We start from the raw sequence: 25,046 nt of genomic DNA, 5'->3' as shown, positions 1-25,046 counted from the left end.
AGCTCAGGAAGCATTTATTATGGTGGAATTATCAGCGAAAGGAGAGGGGTTGTAAAGTGGCATGCCAGCATGGAGTCTTTTTGAAGAAGGGGCATAGAATGGACTTGTAAATAGGCGCTGAACAATAAAGAAATTGTTTCTAGCTGACTCCAATTTGGCAGTTCAAATCTCACGAGGCTCAAGGTTGACTCAGCCTTCCATCCTGGACCCAAATTGTTGGAGGCAATATGCTGACTCTGTAAAACCACTTGGAGTGGGCTGTAAAAGCACTGTGAAGTGGTATATCGGTCTAAGTGCTATTGCTATTTCCTTCCTTCCTTCCTTCCTTCCTTCCTTCCTTCCTCCCTCCCTCCCTCCCTCCCTCCCATCCATCCATCCATCCCAACTCAAAATTGATTCAGCCTTCCATCCTTCCAAGGTCAGTAAAATGAGGACCCAAATTGTTGGGGGCAATATGCTGAGAAAACTGCTTGGTCTTAAGTACTATTGCTATTTTTCTTCCTCCCTCCCTCCCTCCCTTCCCTTCTCTTATCTTCTCTTTCCATCAAACCATACATACATAGATACATACCAGCTCAAGGTTAACTCAGCCTTCCATCCTTCCATGGTCAGTAAAATGAAGAGCCAAATTGTTGGGGCCAATATGCTGACTCTGTAAACCGCTTAGAGAGGGTTGTAAAACCTTGTAAAGTGGTATATAAGTCTAAGTAATATTGCTAAAATAAAATAACACAAAGGCAAATTCCTTGTGTGTTCAATTACACTTGGTCAATAAAGAATTCTATTCTATTCTATTCTATTGCAAATGCTATTTGTGATTAGTCTCATCAATTTGTTTTATTTTTGTATTGCATCTTTATTATTTTTTACAAAGAACCCAAGGCAGCCAATATACACAACCACCGATCCCCGTAAGCTGTGCGCGCGCTCTCCAAAATATCCCCCACGCACCCTTTTCCTCGGTCATGCGCTCCCCATCCCCCTGCCAGCCCACGGAAGGCGGGGGGGCGGGGAGGCACGGGCAGTAGAAGGGAGCCGCGGCCGCCCCTGCCTCTCCATGGTGCCTCCGGCCCCCTCGCGCTCCTGGCCTCTCGGCCCTGACCCCCACCCACTCGATCCGCCTCTCTTTTTCCTCCGCTGCAAGAGAGGCAGGGCCAGCATTCTCCGGAGGCTGGCGAAAGTGATTTACAATGTGGGGCGTGCGGGCCGGCGCGTGGTCTCCCCATCTCCCTGCTAGCCCCCCAGAACATTCAAAATAAGAAAACCCTTCGCTCTTACTTTGAATGTTGAAAGTAGATGGGAGATGGGGAGAGCGCGCACCGGCTGCCCCCCGCCTGCTTGCCCGATCCCCCTCTCTTTCTCCTCCGCTGCAAGAGAGGCGGGGCAGGCGTGAGAGAGAGGAAGAAAGAGAGAGAGAGAAGAGTGGAAGGAAGAGAGAGAGAGAGAAATGATAGAAAAAAGGAGAAAAAAAGAGAAATTAGAAAATGATTGAGGCAGAAAATGACAGGAAAGAGAGAGAAACAGAGAGAGAAGTGACTCTTGATTTAAAGCATATGGTAAAAGCACTTAAATAATAACAGGGAAAAAAACTGAGTCCTCACCTGTTTTTATTAATAGTTTTGCTGGTAGTTTTACTTTTAATAGTAATGGATTTTGGCTTTTTTTAATTACTAGGTTCTTTTAATAAAAAAGAAGGGATTTTTCTTTCTTTATTCCTTCCTTCCTTCCTTCTTTCTTTCTTTCTTTCTTTCTTTCTTTCTTTCTTTCTTCATTCATTCATTCATTCATTCATTTATTTATACTTCTATGCCGCCCGTCCCAAAGGGACTGTCGCTCAAACACTATACTTTTCCGACCACACCGAAAAAAAATTAGAGGGAACATTGTACACAACACACATTTTTTCTCCTATTTTCCCTCACAGCAGCAACTCTGTGAAGTGGGTTGGGCTGAAAGAGAAGATAGTAACTAGCCCAAGCTTATCCAGTTGACATTCGTGGCTAAGAAGAAACTTGAACTCATGGTCTCCTGCTTGCTAGCCTGGTGCCTTAACCACTAGGCCAAACTGGCGCTCCTAGAAACTCATAGATCATTGCTGCAGATGGAAAAAAACCTTGTTTTTCCTTTGTGATAATTACACTAATCTTGGCAGAACTTTTTTTAAAAAAATACTGGAAGATGAAATGCTTTATTATTATTTTTATTATAGCAGAAATATAACAGAAATATTATTATTTCTTTTTTAATCTGGTAATAGTTTTCCTTTTTCCACTGTGAGATGCACATTGAAAATGGGAAAAAGAATTCTAAAGTAAAACTGGTTTCTTTCTACAATTATTCTCTGTTCTCATTAAACGGTTTTGTTGAGTTTTATGATCTCTCCTAAAGTGCAGATAAAGCATTTCCTGTAATTAAAATGAAATAAAAATAATATCACTTTCATGAAAGGGAATGGCTACTTTTCGATACTTTTAACCCCCTAATGGAATTCTTTTTTTCTTTTTTCTTTTTGAGTAAGTTAATTAATATTTTCACTCATGAGCATTCAACTCAAAATAACAGATTTGGAGGGTTTTTTTTTTTTAAAGAATTATCATGTCCAGCTGCACAGCGTTCCAAAGAAGAGAGAATAATGTGATGCTGTGAGTCTTTATTACTGGCCTATATGATATTCTATTAATGGAACCAAGTTGTTTATTGTTTCTTGTATGGCTTGAATCCTAGTCTGTAAAAGGTCAATTAATGGCCCTACTAAATTATTTGTAGATGAATTAGATTCTGTGGGGATGTTGTAGCAAAAGAACAGCACACACACAAAAGCAGTGTGTATTATCCATGTAAATTAGACCTTAGTGTGAAACCGAATTAAGTTATTCTGATTTATCTCATAGTAATGGGGTTATTTCTCACTGGGTTTTCAACCTCGTATCATAAAAGAGCTATGCTTAAAACATCCCTTGCACATTGGTTTGTGCTAAAGGTCATTCGGACAGACAAACATTATTGTTCCCATGGCAATTTTGTTCTCTTTTTTTTGTTCTGCTTAAGGGCACCTCTCTCTAAAAACTTATTGTTGGTTTAAGAATTACTGTATTTTTCAGACTATAAGATGTACCTGAATATAAGACAAACCTTAGTTTTTGGGGAGGAAAATAAGAAAAAAGCTGATTGAGCGGTGAATGGCCTTTTTCCAACCTGTGAAACCTCCATTTCAGAGGCATTTTTGCAGCCTGTGAAACCTCCATTTCAGAGGCTTTTTTGCAGCCTGTGAAACCTTCATTTCAGAGGCTTTTTGCAGCCTGTGAAACCTCCATTTCAGAGGCTTTTTTGCAGCCTGTGAAACCTCCATTTCAGAGGCATTTTTTCAGCCTGTGAAAAGTCCATTTCAGAGGCTTTTTTGCAGCCTGTGAAACCTCCATTTCAGAGGCATTTTTTCAGCCTGTGAAAAGTCCATTTCAGAGGCTTTTTTGCAGCCTGTGAAACCTCCATTTCAGAGGCTTTTTGCAACCTGTGAAACCTCCATTTCAGAGGCATTTTTCAGCCTGTGAAAAGTCCATTTCAGAGGCTTTTTTGCAGCCTGTGAAACCTCCATTTCAGAGGCTTTTTTGCAGCCCGTGAAACCTCCATTTCAGAGGCATTTTTTCAGCCTGTGAAAAGTCCATTTCAGAGGCTTTTTTGCAGCCTGTGAAACCTCCATTTCAGAGGCTGTTTTCAACCTGTGAAACCTCCATTTCAGAGGTTTTTTTCAACCTGTGAAACCTCTGTTTTAGAGGCATTTTTCAGCCTGTGAAACCTCCATTTCAGAGGCATTTTTCCAGGCTGTGAAACCTTCATTGTAGCCCTGCCCAGCCTCTCAAACGGAGGTTTCATAGGAGAAATCTAAATTTCCACCCTCTTCTTTCTTTCTTTTTTTTGGGGGGAGGGTACATCTTATAATTCAAAAAAAATATGGTATTATTCAAAGAAAAGATATCCCTGGTTTGTACAGTCCATTCTTTCTGAACTGTAGTTATTGGTTTTAATTGGAAATTTCTCCAAAAAACCACCCATTTCTATATTTTCAACCTCACTTAAAAACATCAAGCTGCCTATCCTGTTTCCCCGAAAATAAGACGTACCCCGAAAGTAAGGCATGTCAGAGGTTTTGCAGAATTTGCTAATATAAGGCACCCCCCGAAAATAAGGTGTAGTCAAGTTTACATACGGTACGGTGGAAAAACATATGGTACCATTCAAAGCTGTTCATAGCGGTACCGTAATAATGTGGCGTCCCCTGTTGGCCCCTTCCATCGCTTTGTACTATCCAGTACAGCAGACACAGTCTTCTGCTGTCTCACCGCCATTACAGTCTCCACTACAGTGCGTAGACTAGTTCCTCTGGTGGCCGGAAGCTGCAATAGCGGGTGTATACTGTTGTGCCATATAAGTGCCGTTGTTTGTGTGTGTGGGTGCCATACTGACAGGTACCATACTGTAATCAGTGTACCGTATGGTACACTTTCTTTGGGGGTGTCAGCATTTCTGCCTGTGAATTTGTCTTATTTGAGAAATGTAAGGCACCCCCCGAAAATAAGACGTAGCACAACTTTTGGAGCAAAAATTAATATAAGACAGTGTCTCATTTTCGGGGAAACACAGTATGTATTTTGAGTGAATATAGGGTAAAGCTTTACAAACAGTGTAAGGCTTAGCATTGTGTTTATTACATGTTCTTTCTCTTCGCGTTGACAGGTTAAGAGCTAAATTTCATCAACATTAAATATCTTTTGACATTTAACCTGACTGATTTTCTTTCTCAAAGAATTCACAAAGCCTTTGGAGAGAAATTATGATTATATTTATAATACAGACTGTAATCCTTTCTCTTTGGTGTCATTCCTGGGCAAAATCTTTCTCTGCTTACTAAGGCATGATGGTCATTTTAAGTGTCAATTTTGCCACAACCCTTATCCACAAAAGAAGGCAGTAGCTATTGTCTCTACTTCTTTTTCCTTCTTATTCTGTTGATTCCAGAAGCTCCATTTTTACAGTTTAGGGACAGAAAGAGAGATGGGAGTAAGGGAGAGAAAGAGAAATCTATCAAGAAAAAATATAGCACATGAGAAAATCAATGTTGACTTGCTTAATAAGAATGGTTAGAGACCCAAATTCTCTTCTTTCTGTAATTATTTGCTTTGCAGCTAGATTCTCATTGTTTTTAGTAAACAATTGGTGGTATGGTTTTTCCACAATGTTTGTATTTAATTATCGGAGAAGAAATATGCTAACGTAAAACTCAACTTGCATATATATTTATTTGGCTTGTTTTACCTGTGCATCACTTTCAGCCTTGGAACTTTTTCATTGTTATTACAGCAGATTTTTTTTTTTTTAAACCCTAATTTATTCCCTCGGGAAAATAACCAGACTTCGCTTCTTCTTCCACAATGCCTGATTTTATTTATTTATTTATTCATTCACCCATACACGGGGTTATTTTTGAAATGTGTGTATGGATAGAGATTTATTTTAATTGTATCCAACACTTAATTGCAAGAAAAATATGAAGTTTCAAAAAAAAAACCCTGCTTTGGGATTCCGTGTTTAGAACTGAAACAGATAAATCCAGATTTCTATAATTTGAAGTCAGATTTACTCAAATGTTAGGCATCTAGGTTAAATGTCTCAATAGTTTATAAATGGCAAAATAAGAATAGTTATGATTGTTTGCAAAATGCTGCCCATAAAGTTGCTATTAATTCTTTTATATTAGTTATGATCACCCATTCCAGGAGTCTCTGGGAAGCTTACCAAACCTAAATTGTAAAACTATTAAGATACAAGTGTGATGATAAAACCAACCCTGGTAGCATTTACTATTGACATTGTGCTATTTTTAGACTTAAATGTAGGGAAATAACAGGGAGTGGTGAGTAAATGACATCCAGTTTGGTGTAGTGATGAAGACAACTTGCTAGAAATTGGGAAGTTGCGAGTTTTAATCCCATCTGAGGCACCAAAAGCCTCCAGGGATGAAGCTCTCAAAACTTTTGAAGGCAACTTCTGTTACATTGCTTGATGGTTTTCACTGCCAGGAAAATTCTCCTTTGTTCAGTTTCCATCCATTATTCCTTGTCTGGTCTTTAGGTGGCTTGGAAAATAGGTTGACCCCCTCCTCTTTGTGGCAGACCCTCAAATATTGGAAGACTGTTATCATGTCTCCCCTGGTCCTTCTCTTCACTAGATTAGCCATGGCCAGTTCCTGCAATCATTAATCATATGTTTTAGTCTCCAGTCCCCTAATCCAGTTGCTCTTCTCTGTACCTTTTTAAGAGTCTCAGCATCCTTTTTTATAGTGTGGTGATCAAAAGTAGATGCACAATTCTAGGTGTGGTCTTAGTAAGGGTTTATAGAGTGCTATTAGTATCTCCCTTGATCTTGTTTGAATCTCTATGTTAATCCAGTTCGGTGATTTTAGGCTAGACATGCCTGGGATAAATATACGTATATCCAACCTAAGATAAAATACAGGAAATAGAATAATCATAATAATAATAATTATAATTATAATTTATTAGATTTGTATGCCGCCCCTCTCTGAAGACTCAGGGCAGCTCACAACAATAATAAAAACAATATAACAGTGATACAAATCTAATATTAAAAGATATATAAAACCCCAGCAATTAAAACCATACAACACATTCATACCAAACATAAAATATATAAGCCTGGGGGAGGTGTCTCAGTTCCCCCATGCCTGGCGATGTAGGTGGGTCTTGAGTAATTTGCGAAAGACAAGGAGGATGAGGGCTGTTTTAATCTCTGCAGGGAGTTGATTCCAGAGGGCCAGGGCTGCCACAGAGAAGGCTCTTCCCTTGGGGCCCGCCAAACAACATTGTTTGGTCGACGGGACCCAGAGAAGGCCAACTCTGTGGGACCTTATCAGCCGCTGGAATTCGTGCGGTAGAAGGCGGTTCCGGAGGTAATCTGGTCCAATGCCATGTAGGGCAGACTAGATGGACCATGAGGTCTTTTTCTGCCATCAATCTTCTATGTTTCTATGTAGACTGTCCCAGCACTAAGAACCAGGCACTGGGAAACCCCTTATGAAAAACAAAACTGAAATAAGCATAGAACATAAATTTAATAAAGCAACTTAATGTGCATAAAGTTTTGAAGATCTTGGTTGAGAATAGGGAAGACTCATTGATTATGAATTGAAAAAAAACAACACATGTTTCTTTCCATTAGAAATGGGCCAAATTCTCCGTTTCATGTTTGATATGATTTCATCCAAACCTTCATAAGCACCAACACGGCAGAATGAATTACTCTTCTTTCATTTATTTATTTCTTCCTCCAAGGGTGCTGCATTGCTACATCTGACTTTATTGAATTCCAGAAATGGAAAAAAAGACCCTTTGGTGCAGAGATGGAATTCAAATTTCTCCCCTTACCGGTTATGTGGTCATGGCTTGGTGGATAGGGCAAAGGAAGGATATTCAAAATGTTGGTTATGACCTATAAAGCCCTACATGGCATCGGACCAGATTACCTGCGGGACCGCCTTCTGCCGCATGAATCCCAATGACCGGTTAGGTCCCATAGAGTCGGCCTTTTCCAAGTCCCATCAACTAGACAATGTCTTTTGGCAGAACCTAGGGGAAGAGCCTTCTCTGTGGGGGGGGGGGGGGCGACCCTCTGGAATCAACTCCCTCCAGAGATTTGCACTGCCCCAACCCTCCTCGCCTTCCGTAAGAGGTTAAAGACCTATCTGTGCTATAGGCTTGGAGCTATTAGACCCTAGCTCCCTGGCCGACGAGTGTAAGTATGTTTTGCTGTGCGAACGGGAATGAGTGATATATAAAAATATGAGTGGTATATAAAAATATTACTAGGGTTTTTAAAGACATTTTAGCTATATTAATTGGATTTTTAGATATGTGTGCTGTATATTGTTTTGATATGTTGTGAGCCACCCCGAGTCTTCGGAGAGGGGCGGTATATAAAAATAATAACAAAATAAACATTGCCCAATCTCCATTCCCACCCCACTCTAGAGCCAGCAAGATGTGGTGTTTGCTGGTTCTTAGCACTTATATACTGCTTCACTGTGCTTTACAGCCCTCTCTAAGTGGTTTAGCATATTGCCTCCAATAATTTGAGTCCTCATTTTACTGACCTTGGAAGGATGGAAGGCTGAGTCAACCTTGAGCCTGGTGAGATTTGAACTTGTGAACTACTGCCAGCAGTCAGCAGAAGTAGCTTGCAGTACTGCACTCTAACCACTGCGCTACCAAGGCTCAAGCTATTCAAAATGTCTGCTAGCAGTTCTCCAGAACTTGTTAGAACCTGCTGGATTTTACCCCTGCTTGGTGATGAAAAACAATCCCCAAATAAACAAAACTTCAGCTAACCTTCATAAAGCCCTTCATGGCATTGGACCAGAATACCTCCAGGACAGCCTTCTGCCACACAAATCCCAGCGACCAGTTAGGTCCCACAGAGTTGGCCTTCTCAGGGTCCCGTCGACTAAACAATGTCATCTGGAGGAACACAGGGGAAGAGCCTTCTCTGTGGTGGCCCCGACCCTCTGGAACCAACTCCCCCCAGAGATTAGGATTGCCCCCACCCTCCTTGCCTTTCATAAACTCCTCAAAACCCACCTCTGCCATCAGGCATGGGGGAATTGAGACATCTCCCCCAGGCCTTTATAGTTTATGCACGGTATGTTTGTGTGTATGTATGTCTTGCTTTTTAAATAAGTTTTTTTTTTAGATATTTTAAATATTAGATTTGTTGTACATTGTTTGTATTATTGCTGTAAGCCACCCCAAGTCTACGGAGAGGGGCGGCATACAAATCTAATTAATAATAATAAATAATAATATTTATTTATTTATTCATTCATTCATTCATTCATTCAATTTTTATGCTGCCCTTCTCCTTAGACTCAGGGCGGCTTACAACATGTTAGCAATAGCACTTCTTAACAGAGCCAGCCTATTGCCCCCACAATCCGGGTCCTCATTTTACCCAGCTCGGAAGGATGGAAGGCTGAGTCAACCTTGAGCCGGTGATGAGATTTGAACCTCTGACTTACAGATCTACAGTCAGCTTCAGTGGCCTGCAGTACAGAACCCTACCTGCTGCGCCACCCCGGCTCTAATAATAACAACCTTAACCCTAATTCTAATCTACTCTCTCATTCTGCATTGCTAATTGTCAAAAGGTCAACAGCATCTTCTCTCAACACTAAACAAGTTCGTGTGCAGACTTATTTTGAAACTTCAAATATGACCTGTAATGTTTCTTGAGGAAGACTGATTAACTGTTCCGGGCCTTTCTTCAATCTTTTTTCTTACTACTTGTGGAAGGCTTTACATATACATAAACTAATCAATTCAGTTTCTCCTCTCTTATCTTGCAATATTCAAAATCTTGCTTGACTTTATGGCGAGAGGAAGAAAACAGAGGGCAGAGCTAATGGGAAGATTATGTTTCCAGACACCCAGATGACTTCTTCTGTCCTTTTGTCTATATACCGAAAGCCTTTAATTTAGTCATTTATTTATTTATTTATTTGGCAAGGTATCAGGATTGCTGGAGCATAAACATCCTCGGTGCTATAATACAGTTTCCAATATAACTTTATGTGATTGAATTCCCAAGGTAGAAATAAGTTTGGGAATGTTTTTGGAATGTCTTGGGACATGAAATATAATATGTTTCTGCTTGTTTGAGTGCTTCCTTCATCAATCAGCATGTCAGAAGACAAGATGGAAAACAGGATCCGACTTTCAATAGTCCAATTAATCGATGTTTTCAGTGCACGTAATCTGCCTTGTGATAAAGATGGACATATCTCTCTATTTTAGCAGTCTTTTTTTAAAAAAAATATCCAACTTGATATATTTGTATATGTCTAATTTTTATTTGTTTGCTTGTTTGTTTGTTTGTTTGTTCGTCCGTCCGTCCGTCCGTCCATCCATCCATCCATCCATCCATCCATCCATCCATCCATCCATCCATTTAATCCAATACATAATACACATTGAAGAGAATAGATATGTAATAATATAAATAAAGAAAAGAATAGAAGAAAAGATATAAAAGTATAGGTGAACATATTTGAAAGGAAGAAAAGATAAATGAGATAAGGAGAGACAATTGGACGGGACAGAAGGCACACTGGTGCACTTATGCACACCCTTACTGACCTCTAAGGAACCTGGAGAGGTCAATCGTGGATAATCTAAGGGAAAAATGTTTGGGGTTAGGGGTTGACACTACTGAGTCAGGTAATGAGTTCCACGCTTTGACAACTCGGTTGCTGAAGTCATATTTTTTACAGTCAAATTTGGAGCGGTTAATATTAAGTTTGAATCTGTTGCGTACACTTGTGTTGTTGCGATTGAAGCTGAAGTAGTCATTGACAGGTAGAATGTTGCAGCATATGATCTTGTGGGCAATACTTAGACCGTGTTTTAGGCGACTTAGTTCTAAGCTTTCTAGACCTAGGATTGATAGTCTGCTTTCGTAGGGTATTCTGTTTCGAGTGGAGGAGTGAAGGGCTCTTCTGGTGAAATATCTTTGGATGTTTTCAAGGGTGTTGATGTCCGAGATGTGGTATGGGTTCCAGACAGATGAACTGTATTCAAGGATGGGTCTGGCAAAAGTTTTGTAGGCTCTGGTGAGTGGTGTGAGATTGCCAGAGCAGAAGCTACGTAGGATCAGGTTAACAACTCTAGAAGCCTTTTTGGTGATATTGTTGCAGTGGGCTTTGGCACTTAGATCTTTAGTTATTAGTATTCCAAGGTCTAATGGTTAAGTCCCCAGACTGGAAGGCAGGAGACTGCGAGTTCTAATCCTGCCTCAGCCATGAAAGCCAGTTGAGTTACTTTGGGCCAATCACCAAAAGACCCGCCTTAGGCCTGAAAGCCGGTTGGGTAAATTTAGGCCAATCACCAAGAGTTAATGAGTTCTAGTCCCACCTCAGGCATGACAAGTTACCAAGTTGGGCCAGTCACTCTTACTCAGAATATAGCCATTTCCATTGCTTTGTTTTTGATATAAAAAAATTGCTCAGAACCCATTAAACACAAATCCAAATTTAATAAAAAATATTTACCTTTTCAAAATCTGCCAGTAGTTTATTTATATTAACCTAACCTGACAAATCAATTTTGATGTCAGAATTCTATATATAAAAAAAACATTTAAAGAAGATTTTACTTGAGAAATAGAAATAAAATCTCGTGGAAGGCATCTAGAATAATGGCTTAAGCAAATTACGTATCTTGGCCTAAAGTCAAGAGCCTGGCTTGTAATTTCCTTGAAACCTTAGCAGTATAAACATAAAGCTGTTCCGCTTATTCCAAAAAGACTCCAAATCTATTTTAGGATGAAATAAGTCCTGGCCTGCCAATTTATACCCACACATTGAAAATTGTACTATTAACCAGGGTGTTTTTTTTCTACGTTGGGAAAATTACATCGTTACGTATCCTTCTTAGTGGCTGATTTCTATCAATGCAATGTGATAATTAAGTAATTATGATTCCACCCCCCCCCCCATCACTGAGCTGTTATCCTAACATCTTAATGCCAATGTGTACAGTTATTATTAGATTTCAGACAGAATATATCGCCAAAAATAAATGTGATGTATAATTAGCGCCATGCATCTTCTTAAATTGCTTCTGAGGAACAACTTGATCTTGCAAAGCACTGTTGCAATCCATCACTTGGAAACAGGTGATCACAGGTGGAAAGAAAAGCAAAGTATAAGTTATACATCTCCACCCCATGTCCAGCCAACAAAGCGGTGGAAGTGATGTGCCGGTGCCTGGAGGATGTTGGGGCCTGGATGTGTCAACAAACTCAAGGTCAACCCAGACAAGACAGAGTGGCTGTGGGTCTTGCCTCCCAAGGACAATTCCATCTGTCCATTACCCTAGGGGGAGAATCACTGGCCCCCTCAGAGAAGGTTCGCAACTTGGGCGTCCTCCTTGACCCACAGCTCACATTAGAGAATCATATTTCAGCTGTGGCGAGGGGGGCGTTTGGGACCAGTTGCAACCCTACTTGGACCGGGAGTCACTGCCCACAGTCACTCATGCCCTCATCACCTTGAAACTCAACTACTGTAACACTCTCTACACGGGGCTACCTTTGAAAAATGTTCGGAAACTTCAGATCGTGCAGAATGCAGCTGCGAGAGCAATCATGGGCTTTCCCAAATATGCCCATGCTACACCAACACTCCTCTGTCTGCATTGGTTGCCGATCAGTTTCCGATCACAATTCAAAGTGTTGATTATGACCTATAAAGCCCTTCATGGCACCGGACCAGATTATCTCAGGGACCGCCTTCTGCTGCACAAATCCCAGCGACCAGTTAGGTCCCACAGAGTGGATCATCTTCTCTGAGTCCCATCAACTAAAGAATGTTGCTTGGCGGGACCCAGGAGAAGAGCCTTCTCTGTGGCAGCCCCGGCCCTCTGGAACCAACTCCCCCCAAAGATTAGAATTGCTCCCACCCTCCTTGCCTTTCGTAAGCTGCTTAAAACCCACCTCTGCCATCAGGCATGGGAGAATTGAGACCCACTTCCCCCTAGGCCTTTACAATTCTATGCATGGTACGTATGTATGTATGTTTGGGGTTTTTTATATATTAATGGGTTTTTAATTATTTCTAACATCAGACTACTATTGTACACTGCTTTATTGTTGCTGTTAGCCGCCTCGAGTCTCCGGAGAGGGGTGGCATACAAATCCAATAAATAAATAAGTGAGTGAGTGAGTGAGTGAGTGAGTGAGTGAGTGAGTGAGTGAGTGAATGAATGATGTTTAGGATGGTACCCAAATAGTAAGGAAAATAAAATCCAAGTGAACTCATCCTGCTGATAGACATTGCATTAATATCTCATTTTAAGCGTACATAGAGCCTGCGAGCATAAGATTTCGCTCTTTCTTCCTCTCCTCTTTTACACTGATGGAACCAGACACATGTTGCTTCTAATTTGCATTGACAAGTTCATGAGAGTCATAGGTACTCAATCATTAGACCGAACCTTAGATAACAATCAGCCTGGGGTGCTGCAGTCTTGTACAATTACCGCAAACTTTAGTTCAGCTCCCGCTGCCAAATATGGAAATCGAATTTCTGAGAATTTGCATAGAAATTTTCATGATCCATTCCTCTGGGTCATCATTGTATATATTAATGATAATGGGAACCTGACAGCTCGTCAAGTCAAAAACAGGATAATTTGAGGAATGCAAAACCGTGTTAAGCATGAAGGGTCTTAGCTGACTTTGGGGATTATACTCTGTTTGCCAAATATTTGAGTCACTTTGGGGTTCTCATATCTCTGCCACATTTCATGGTCATAGAAACATGGTTCCCTTTCATATCAGTACATCCCTAAACCGCTGGAGTTTCATTGGCCCAAATTTATTTTATTTATTTATTTTTATTTTATTTATTTATTTATTTATTTTGTCCAATACGTAATACACATTGAAGAGAAAGATATGTAATAATATAAGTAAAGAAAAGAATAGAAGAAAAGATATAAAAGTATAGGTGAACATATTTGAAAGGAAGAGAAAATAAATGAGATAAGGAGAGACAATAGGGCAGGGGACGGTAGGCACACTGGTGCACTTATGCACTCCCCTTACTGACCTCTAAGGAACCTGGAGAGGTCAATCGTGGATAGTCTAAGGGAAAAATGTTGGGGGTTAGGGGTTGACACTACTGAGTCAGGTAATGAGTTCCACGCTTCGACATGGCATTGGGCCAGAATACATCCGGAAACGCCTTCTACTGCACGAATCCCAGCGGCCAACAAGGTCCCACAGAGTTGGCCTTCTCCGGGTCCCGTCGACCAAACAATGTCGTTTGGCGGGCCCCAGGGGAAGAGCCTTCTCTGGGGCAGCCCCGGCCCTCTGGAACCAACTCCCCCCAGAGATTAGAACGGCCCCCACCCTCCTTGTCTTTCGCAAATTACTTAAGACCCACCTTTGTCGCCAGGCATGGGGGAGTTAAGTTATCCTTTCCCCCTAGGCTATTACAAGTTATGCATGGTATGTTTGTGTGTATGTTTGGTTTTTTATAATAAGGGTTTTTTAGTTGTTTTTATTAATTGGATTGTTCATGTTGTTTTACCACTGTTGTTAGCTGCCCCGGGACTGCGGAGAGGGGCGGCATACAAATCCAATAAATAAATAAAAATAAATAAATAAACCCGGTTCCTGAAGTCATATTTTTTACAGTCAAATTTGGAGCAGTTAATATTAAGTTTGAATCTGTTGCGTGCTCTTGTGTTGTTGCGGTTGAAGCTGAAATAGTCATTGACAGGTAGAACGTTGCAGCATATGATCTTGTGGGCAATACTTAGATCGTGTTTTAGGCCACGTAGTTCTAAGCTTTCTAGACCTAGGATTGATAGTCTGCTTTCGTAGGGTATTCTGTTTCGAGTGGAGGAGTGAAGGGCTCTTCTGGTGAAGTATCTTTGGATGTTTTCAAGGGTGTTGATGTCCGAGATGTGGTATGGGTTCCAGACAGATGAACTGTATTCAAGGATGGGTCTGGCAAAAGTTTTGTAGGCTTTGGTGAGTAGCGTGAGATTGCCAGAGCAGAAGCTGCGTAGGATCAGGTTAACAACTCTAGAATTTGGGCCCAAGCGGCTGAGCAATCGTCTCTTCTGCTTTCTTATCTTCTTTGCTTTGGAGAAAGCTCCCTTTGTCCTTTGTCACTGGGAGAATTTTATGTCTGCCTCTGCAGAGGAGTCAATAAGGAAACAAACAGCGGCAACAGTAAGCAATTTGTCACACTGAACTGAAACGTCAGGGGGATGTAGCTAGATCAATGGAGAGCATCTTGGAGGTCTTTGTATTTCTACAAGGTATGCCCATGTTTCACCATCACTCCGCAGTCTGCATTGGCTGCCGATCAATTTCCGGTCACAATTCAAAGTGTTGGTTATAACCTTTAAAGCCCTTCATGGCACTGGACCAGGACATCTCCGAGACCGCCTTCTGCCGCACGAATCCCAGCGACCGATTAGGTCCCACAGAGTGGGCCTTCTCCGGGTCCCGTCAACTAAACAATGTCGGTTGGCGGGCCCCAGGGGAAGAGCCTTCTCTGTGGCGGCCCCGACTCTCTGGAACCAACTCCCCCCAGAGATTAGAACTGCCCCTACTCTCCCTGCCTTCCGTAAACTCCTTAAAACCCACCTTTGTCGTCAGGCATGGGGGAACTGAAACACCTCCCCCGGCATGTACAATTTATGCATGGTATGTTTGTGTGTGTGTTTGTTAGAAAAATGGGGTTCTTTTTTAAATATTTTAAAGTTATTTGGATTTGTTATGAAGTGTGTCTTGTTGTGAGCCGCCCCGAGTCTGTGGAGAGGGGCGGCATACAAATCTAAATAATAATAATAATAATAATAATAATAATAATAATAATAATAATAATAATTTCAATTGCCACCATTTTTTGGGGATGGGTGGGTTGTTTTGGGATGGGTGGTTTTTTTTTTGCAAAATAAAAACCCTCCTGCCAAATTTTGCAATGGTGTCAGATCTCAGCCTTTTCTCTAGAAATCTCAGTTCCATTGACTAACTGTTTTCCAGTTGAAAACTTCCTGGACATGTTTATGATGTCAGTATGAACTCTATTCAAAGGAGCCTTTTGTTCAGTTTTCTGAAAGGGTTTTTTTTTTAAAAAAAAATACAAAACAAAACAAAAAGCTTATTTTACCTGTCTGGGAGTATTGATCCTTCATTGGTATCACCACTGAGAGGCTCTTTCTTGGTTTTGTAAAAGAAAGATGGATGGAGATGTGGGAAATCTGGCCAAAAAATAAAAAAAAAAAATTAAAAAGTTCTGGAAGTAAAATGCTAGTGATGGGCAGATTTATAGAAACATAGAAGACTGACGGCAGAAAAAGACCTCATGGTCCATCTAGTCTGCCCTTATACTATTTCCTGTATTTTATCTTACAATGGATCTATGTTTATCCCAGGCATGTTTACCAACTACGTGATTTACCAACCACGTCTGCTGGGAGTTTGTTCCAAGCATCTACGACTCTTTCAGTAAAATAATATTTTCTCACGTTGCTTTTGATCTTTCCCCCCAACTAACGTCAGATTGTGTCCCCTTGTTCTTGTGTTCACTTTCCTAATAAAAACACTCCTCTCCTGAACCTTATTTAACCCTTTAACATATTTAAATGTTTCGATCATGTTCCCCCTTTTCCTTCTGTCCTCCAGACTCTACAGATGGAGTTCATGAAGTCTTTCCTGATACGTTTTATGCTTAAGACCTTCCACCATTCTTGTAGCCCGTCGTTGGACCCGTTCAATTTTGTCAATATCTCTTTGTAGGTGAGGTCTCCAGAACTGGACACAGTCTTCCAAATGTGGTCTCACCAGCGCTCTATATAAGGGGATCACAATCTCCCTCTTTCTGCTTGTTATACCTCTAGCTATGCAGCCAAGCATCCTACTTGCTTTCCCTACCGCCCGACCACACTGCTCACCCATTTTGAGACTGTCAGAAATCACTACCCCTAAATCCTTCTCTTCGGAAGTTTTTGCTAACACAGAGCTGCCAATACAATACTCAGATTGAGTTCCCCAGATTATGGGGAATGTTATTGTGGTTAATGCTCTTGTGTACGTTGTGTGAAGACACTCATTTTTGGTCTGCGGTACTCAAACATCGGCTCAACAGCTTCATCTCAGGGGTCTTTTAGTGGTCTCTGAGCTTGGTTGTTTTCTTGAAAACGTTTCATTACCCAGTCTTGGTAAATTCATCAGCACTGATAATGTTACCTAGTTGGGTAATGAAATGTCTACAACAAAACAACTATCTCTGAGAGCACCGAGGAGAACCCTTTCTTTCAACCCCGAGCTATTAGTGTCATTTCACCATTAACCTTACTTCAGACTGTATACTCAACTAGCCCACTTACTTTATGTCACAGTAGAACTACATAATGGACACACAAACTTTACCTTATGGTTTAGGTGCTGAAATGGAACCTAGGAGACACTGAGTTCTAGAAATAAAATAATAAAATAATAATAAATAAAATAAAATAAAATATAAAATAAAATAAAATAAAATAATTAAAATGATACCTCTACCTAAGAATGCCTCCACTTATGAACTTTTCTAGATAAGAACTGGGTGTTTAAGATTATTTTGCCTCTTTTCAAGAACCAAAAAAACATTTTTCACTTACAAACCTGAGCCTCCGAAACTGTAATTAGAAAAGGCAGGGAGGAGCCTCTGTGGAGCCTCTCTAGGAATCTCCTGGGAGGAAACAGGGTGGGAAAAGCCATGGAGAAGCCTCCATGGGGCCTCTCTAGGAATCTGGGAGGAATCTGGGAGGAAACAGGGCCGGAAAAGGCAGGGAAGAGCCTCCGTGGAGCCTCTCTAGGAATCTCCTGGGAGGAAACAGGGCCGGAAAAGGCAGGGAGAAGCCTCCGTGGGGCCTCTCTAGGAATCTCCTGAGAGGAACCAGGGCAGGAAAAGGCAGGGAAGAGCCTCTATGGAGCCTCTCTAGCAATCTCCTGTGAGGAAACAAGGCCTCCACCCTCCCTTGATTTCCCCAATTGCACGCATTATTTGCTTTTACATTGATTCCTGTGGGAAAAATTGCTTCTTCTTACAAACTTTTCTACTTAAGAACCTGGTCACGGAATGAATTAATTTCGTAAGTAGCGGTACCACTTTAATTTCAAAATGTTTGTGACTTTTTATCACCCGTTTTTCATCCAAAGCACCTCTGTGTCCTTGCTACTGCTTGGTATACTGATGCTTACTATCCAATGGACACCTGATTAAATAAGGCCTCTGTGGTAAAAGATGAGGGTAACAGAGCTTTGGGAATCGCTACTCTGACACATCGTTCAGTATTTGTCCTTGCAAGAGAAAAAAAAAAGATTCTCGTCCCCTCCCCCAACTCCACTTATCTTCCATCCTTGGTTTGTTTGTTTTTTTCCAACCTGGAAAAGCTAATGGTTAGAGAAGTGGTGGGCTTTTATGATGAAGGCAGTCAACGGTTTTATTTATTTATTTATTTATTTATTTATTTATTTATTTATTTATTTATTTATTTATTTATTTATTTATTTATTTATGCATTTATGCATTTATGCATTTATGCATTTATGCATTTATTTATGCATTTATTTATTTATTTATGCATTTATTTATTTATTTATGCATTTATTTATTTGTTTATGCATTTATTTATTTATGCATTTATTTATTTATGCATTTATTTATTTATGCATTTATTTATGCATTTATGCATTTATTTATGCATTTATTTATTTATGCATTTATTTATTTATGCATTTATTTATTTATTTATCTATGCATTTATTTATTTATTTATTTATTTATGCATTTATTTATTTATTTATGCATTTATTTGATTTTTTTTTTAATGCCACCCTTCTCCTTTGACTCAGGGCGGCTTACAACATGTTAGCAATGGCACTTTATTAACAGAGCCAGCCTATTGCCCCCACAATCCAGGTCCTCATTTTATCCACCTCGGAAGGATGGAAGGCCGAGTCAACCTTGAGCCAGTGATGAGATTTGAACCGCTGATCTGCAGGTCTAGCAGTCAGCTTTAATGGCCTGCAGTACTGCACTCTACCCACTGTGCCACCTCGGCTCATTATAAAGTGACATTGCCTTTTTTAAAAAACAGTGCTACCGCCACATTATTATTATGCCAACATGCGTCCGATTCATATTCATATCCGTGTTCATTAAGAGGAGAAATAGAACAAGGAGGACTCTTGGGAAGTAGCAGCTTCCGAAGAACATGACAATACAAAGAATAAAACTTCAATATGTATATTTTTTTTACACGTCCATTGTAAATCAGTTGTGTTGGCTGTGCTCTGGAAGCTATTCAGTTCCGCTTTCCCCTTCATTTCTGTGTCAATTTATTCCACCAGGTTGGTCTGCTTTCCTTTGTATCTCATGCCGGCAAGAGAGGGATGCTATTATGAAGGACCCGACATATTTATCCTCACATTTTTCCATTCTTCTCTTGAGGGTTGGCACATTGATAGAGATTGGGCTTTTTCCTTTCATGGATTTAATTTAGGAACCAGAATAGTTTCCAGGGGGTTTCTTAAATTGTATGTCTTAAAAAGTCTCCAAGTACAAGAAAATAATTCTTCCTTCAACTCTGTGACATGCAGAATGAAACCCATGTTGGGTTTGTTTTTAAGAACGAGAAGGTCTTTTTGAGAACTTCCCTGCAACTCAATGCTAAAGTATTTAAGTATATGAAGGTTTTGGAATGAATTATGGAATGTTGCTGATTAAGGTCAAATAATGCTGTGTTAATAATCCAGAGGAGTTTTGCAAAGAAAGAGAAAGGAATCCTCAAACAAGAAGGACATTTAGCTGACTATAAAGAGACTGGAAAACTTATTTCATAATACATAGAAACATAGAAGACTGACAGCAGAAAAAGACCTCATGGTCCATCTAGTCTGCATTTCCTGCATTTTATCTTAGGATGGATATATGTTTATCCCAGGCATGTTTAAATTCAGTTACTGTGGATTTACCAACCACGTCTGCTGGAAGTTTGTTCCAAGGATCTACTACTCTTTCAGTGAAATAATATTTTCTCACGTTGCTTTTGATCTTTCCTCCAACTAACTTCAGATTGTGTCCCCTTGTTCTTGTGTTCACTTTCCTATTAAAAACACTTCCCTCCTGGACCTTATTTAACCCTTTAACATATTTAAATGTTTCGATCGTGTCCCCCCTTTTCCTTCTGCCCTCCAGACTATTCAGATTGAGTTCGTGAAGTCTTTCCTGATACGTTTTATGCTTAAGACCTTCCACCATTCTTGTAGCCCGTCTTTAGACCCGTTCAATTTTGTCAATATCTTTTTGTAGGTGAGATCTCCAGAACTGAACACAGTATTCCAAATGTGGTCTCACCAGCACTCTATTTAGCAATTCAGTGCTAAAGTATTTAAGTATATGAAGGTTTTGGAATGAATTATTGAATGTTACTGATTAAGGTCAAATAATGCTGTGTTAGTAATCCAGAGGAGTTTGGCAAAGAAAGAGAAAGGAATCCTCAAACAAGAAGGACATTTAGCTGACTATAAAGAGACTGGAAAACTTATTTCATAATACACTGCTACCTCTACTTACGAACTTAATTTGTTCCGTGCCTAGGTTCTTAAGTAGAAAAGTTTGTAAGAAGAAGCAATTTTTCCCATGGGAATCAGTGTAAAAGCAAATAATGTGTGCGATTGGGGAAACCACAGGGAGGGTGGAGGTCCTGTTTCCTCCCAGGATATTCCTAGAGAGGCCCCTTGGAGGCTTTTCCCCACCTTTTCCGGCCCTGTTTCCTCCCAGGATATTCCTAGAGAGGCCCCATGGAGGCTTCTCCCCACCTTTTCCGGCCCTGTTTCCTCCCAGGAGATTCCTAGAGAAGCCCCACGGAGGCTTCTCCCCACCATTTCCGGCCCTGTTTCCTCCCAGGAGATTCCTAGAGAGGCCCCACGGAGGCTTCTCCATGCCTTTTCCGGTTACAGTTTTGGAAGCTCGGGTTTGTAAGTAGAAAATAGTTCTTGAGAAGAGGCAAAAAAATCTTGAACACCCGGTTCTTATGTAGAAAAGTTAATGTAGAGGCATTCTTAAGTAGAGGTACCACTGTATCATCAAACTTCGAACTTATTTTACCAATGGTTGGGGGGAAAAGGGTGGAGATTTAGAATGGAATGTGTATTGTTAAGCAAATTAAATACCCAGACAACACAATGTTTATTTTTTTTAACATTCACGATTATGTTTATTCCCTTGAAATGAGGCAGTAGGAAAGCTGACTACATAGAGGAGAACATGCATTGAACATGGATAGAAAATTACCATAGCCACTTTAACAGCATCAAGATTGACTCATCCTTCCAGCCTTCTGAAGTGGTTAAAATGAGGACTCAGATTGTTGGGGGCAATATGCTGATTCCATAAACTGCTTAGAGAGGGCTGTAAAAGCACTATGAAACTGTATATAAATCTAAGTGCTATTGTTATCTTCCTTCCTTCCTTCCTTCCTTCCTTCCTTCCTTCCTTCCTTCCTTCCTAACTCTACCCACTGCCAGGAGTTTGATCCTGGTATAACAAGCAGGAAGAGGGAGATTGTGATCCCCTTATATACAGCGCTAGTGAGACCACATTTGGAATACTGTGTTCAGTTCTGGAGACTACAAAAAGATATTGACAAAATTGAACGGGTCCAAAGACGGGCTACAAGAATGGTGGAAGGTCTTAAGCATAAAACGTATCAGGAAAGACTTCATGAACTCCATCTGTATAGTCTGGAGGACAGAAGGAAAAGGGGGGACACGATCGAAACATTTAAATATGTTAAAGGGTTAAATAAGGTCCAGGAGGGAAGTGTTTTTAATAGGAAAGTGAACACAAGAACAAGGGGACACAATCTGAAGTTAGTTGAGGGAAAGATCAGAAGTAATGTGAGAATTTATTATTTTACTGAAAGAGTAGTAGATGCTTGGAACAAACTTCCAGCAGACGTGGTTGGTAAATCCACAGTAACTGAATTTAAACATGCCTGGGATAAACATATATCCATTGTAAGATAAAATACAGGAAATAGTATAAGGGCAGACTAGATGGACCATGAGGTCTTTTTCTGCCGTCAGTCGTCTATGTTTCTATGTTTCTGATCGGCTCAAGGTTGACTCAATCTTGAGCCGGATAAAGAGGTGGGTAAAATGTGGACCCAGGTTGTTGGGGGAAATATGCTGACTTTGTAAACCGCTTAGAGAGGGCTGTAAAAGCACAATGAGGCGGTATATAATTCTAAGAGCTATTTCTATCACACAGGCTGCTACCTATTTGCTAAAGAACAAAGGTTACTAATCTCTTTTTCCTCTTCTTTCTGTCATTAGAAAAAAAAGAAATTAATGAAGCATTTATTGAATTTGAAGTAGAAGATTGAAAAGGTATGACTTAATTATTCTCTTAATAAAATGTTAACCTTTATTTGCATTTGCATTGTTCTTGATGTTTAACTTCTGTACAAAATTGCTTCCTTCCACTTCAGGTGACAATTATGCAATTTGTAACTAAAATTGTTATGAAAGTCAAGTAGATCTTGGGTTAATTTTCAAGCCCTCTTCAGTTTTTGTTTTCTGGTTGTTGGGGTTTTTAAATTTTATTTTAAGTACAGGATGTTCACTCTGCTGAAATCACAGTACTTGGAGCAGTATTGTTTTTCTTCTCTGCTTAACATTAGCTAACACAAAAGTGCAGCAATAGCATATCATGGCAGAGGTTACAACATACAGTAATAATAATAATAATAATAATAATAATAATAATAATAATAATAATAATAATAATAAATTTATTGGATTTGTATGCCGCCCCTCTCCGTAGACTCGGGGCGGCTAACAACAATGATAAAAATAGCATGTGACAATCCAATAATAAAACAATTAAAAACCCTTATTATAAAACCAAACATACACACAGACATACCATGCATAACTTGTAATGGCCTAGGGGGGAGGAATATCTCAACTCCCCCATGCCTGGCGGTATAAATGAGTCTTGAGTAGTTTACGAAAGACAGGGAGGGTGGAGGCAATTCTAATCTCCGGGGGGAGTTGGTTCGGAGGGCTGGGGCCGCCACAGAGAAGGCTCTTCCCCTGGGGCCCACCAAACACAAACACACACAGAATAATTCTGTAAATAGACTTTTTTGTTTAAATGTTGTTGGAAGGTTTAGATTCTTACATTTTACTCTATTCCCATTTTCTCAGACTATTCTTAATGCATCTCCAGAATAACAAAGAGACAGTTTTATTGGGTAAGGAGTTATGTAGCAATTCAGAACTATATTTGCAATGTATGTGTCATGCCATTCCGAAGATGCCTTATGTTAATAATTTATGTTTTATTGGGATTTATTCTGAGTAGAATTATTTGGTTTGTGTGAGATAGCTCCTTTTTACTTTATTGCATTTTTATGATTCTGCATTTGCTGAATCCTAAAATACAAGATCCCGTCAGAGTTGTATCTCTGATTTCACAGACGCTTTTCGCTCACAAATATTCCGTGTCATTCCTGACTAACTATTTTCTTTGCTTCAAAATGCCAGCATCCTAGTCAGAGATTGCTCAAGATTAGGAACTTGAGCAAACACTGATTTCTTTCAGCAACTACCAGTTGTACATGAACGAATGTGAATCCGAGCAATCTTAAGCTTGTTAAAATATGGAACATTTTTCTATCAAACATTGGTAAAGGAGAAAGTAGATATTAGGCCGGTTGCATTATTCATTCAAGCTTCCTTAACCGTAAGAACACAGTTTTGCCAAGAGTGCCAAAGAACAATACGAAAAGTTATCAAACATGCATAACACCATGATAAAGCGATATGATACTTTGGGAGACTATTATGCATTTGATTCCAAATCTGTGACCATTGAGGAATTTTTTGGAGACATAAGTACATTCCGGACATTATTTTTGGTAAGTAGAGATTCATCACTCCTACGTCGATAAATATACAGTGATACCTTGTCTTACAAACTTAATTGGTTCCAGGACGAGGTTCTTAATGTGAAAAGTTTGTAAGACGAAACAATGTTTCCCATAGGAATCAATGGAAAAGCGATTAATGCGTGCAAGCCCAAAATTCACCCCTTTTGCCAGCCGAAGCGCCCGTGTTTGTACTGCTGGGATTCCCCTGAGGTATCAGTGAAATCGCAGCATCGCAAAAACACCGAAGTCCTTGAAACCCCACCTCTGGACCTCTGTGTTTTTGCGATGCTGCAATTTCACTGAGGTTCCCCTCGCTGGGAAACCCCACCTCCGGACTTCCGTTGCCAGCGAAGTGCCCGTTTTTGCGCTGCTGGGATTCCCCTGCTGGGATTCCCCTGCAGCATCACAAAAACACGGAAGTCCAGAGGTGGGGTTTCCCATGGACGGGAGCCTCAGGGGAATCCCAGCAGCGCAAAAACGGGTGCTTCACTGGCAACGGAAGTCCGGAGGTGGATCATCCCAGCGGCGGCGGTGGGTTTGTAAGGTGAAAATAGTTTGTAAGAAGAGGCAAAAAAATCTTAAACCCCGGGTTTGTATCTCGAAATGTTTGTATGACGAGGCGTTTGTAAGACAAGGTATCACTGTATTTGTGCATAGTTCTTTCTAGAATGTTGTCCAGTGTCTTAACAAATTCTGTTGATTAGCATTTATTTCAAATCCTTGGAGAAAAAAATGGATCACTAACATACACGCTGTATGTTCTAACATCTTCTATGTTTCTATGTTTTTATGTTCAGCTTACCATTCAGTGTTCTGCTTTGTTCCATCCTTTTTCCGCCCTTAGATCTGGAATTTATATATAATTATTTGTTATATTTCAGTGTGTTTATTGGTGAAAATGTGCTGTGAAATCTTTATGGGGAAAATAGTTTTTCATTGTGTAAAATCTATACAAGAATCCTGTGGTAAGGAAGCGGTGCTAGATTAATCTTCACAGACCTATTTAAAGTATGAGCACGTTTAATTTGGGATTTAATTGATTTCAGTAGGATTTGGGTATTGATGGCTTTTCTCCACATTTTTCTCACTTGCGTCTGAAGTTTGCAAATCCCAGTATGTGCTCAGTAGCAAAATCAACCACAAAAAAAGCAGCTATTTGTAACTTCAGCATACACTGTTCTGTTGAAAGATACTTAATTTTCAGAAATGGCTTTGCAGGAATAGTTAAGCCGGAGCAAATAACTACTTGCAGAATTTAAATCATTCTCTCTTTTTAGAAAAAGGGATTACTCCAGTTAACAATTTCCATTAATTATTACCCCCTCCATTTCTTGCTAATCATGACATATAGAAGGTTATTCATCATAGTTTTTACTCTTGGAACTAGCTTTTTCTGGAAGAGGTGCTTCTAAAAGATATAATGTCAGGAATGTTATATTGACAAAAGTCAATTCATTGTTGGGTGTTTGATGAGCC

At 40.0% G+C, this 25,046-nt stretch overlaps 1 protein-coding gene across 5 annotated transcripts in view; it reads left to right on the top strand.

Moving 5' to 3' along the window:
- Nucleotides 1–25,046, top strand: part of DIAPH2 (diaphanous related formin 2) — a 372,666-nt gene that overhangs the window by 274,460 nt on the left and 73,160 nt on the right. For all 5 annotated transcript variants that reach the window (XM_070759878.1, XM_070759879.1, XM_070759876.1 and 2 more), the window contains one exon: nt 23,395–23,558. In XM_070759878.1, the coding sequence (XP_070615979.1) occupies nt 23,395–23,558 (164 nt within the window). The remainder of the gene's footprint in view (nt 1–23,394; nt 23,559–25,046) is intronic.

Source organism: Erythrolamprus reginae, chromosome 8, assembly GCF_031021105.1.
Source record: "Erythrolamprus reginae isolate rEryReg1 chromosome 8, rEryReg1.hap1, whole genome shotgun sequence".
Lineage (NCBI taxonomy): Eukaryota > Metazoa > Chordata > Lepidosauria > Squamata > Dipsadidae > Erythrolamprus > Erythrolamprus reginae.
The sequence above is the reverse complement of the archived record's forward strand: the minus strand, read 5'-3'. Positions and strand labels throughout refer to the sequence as shown.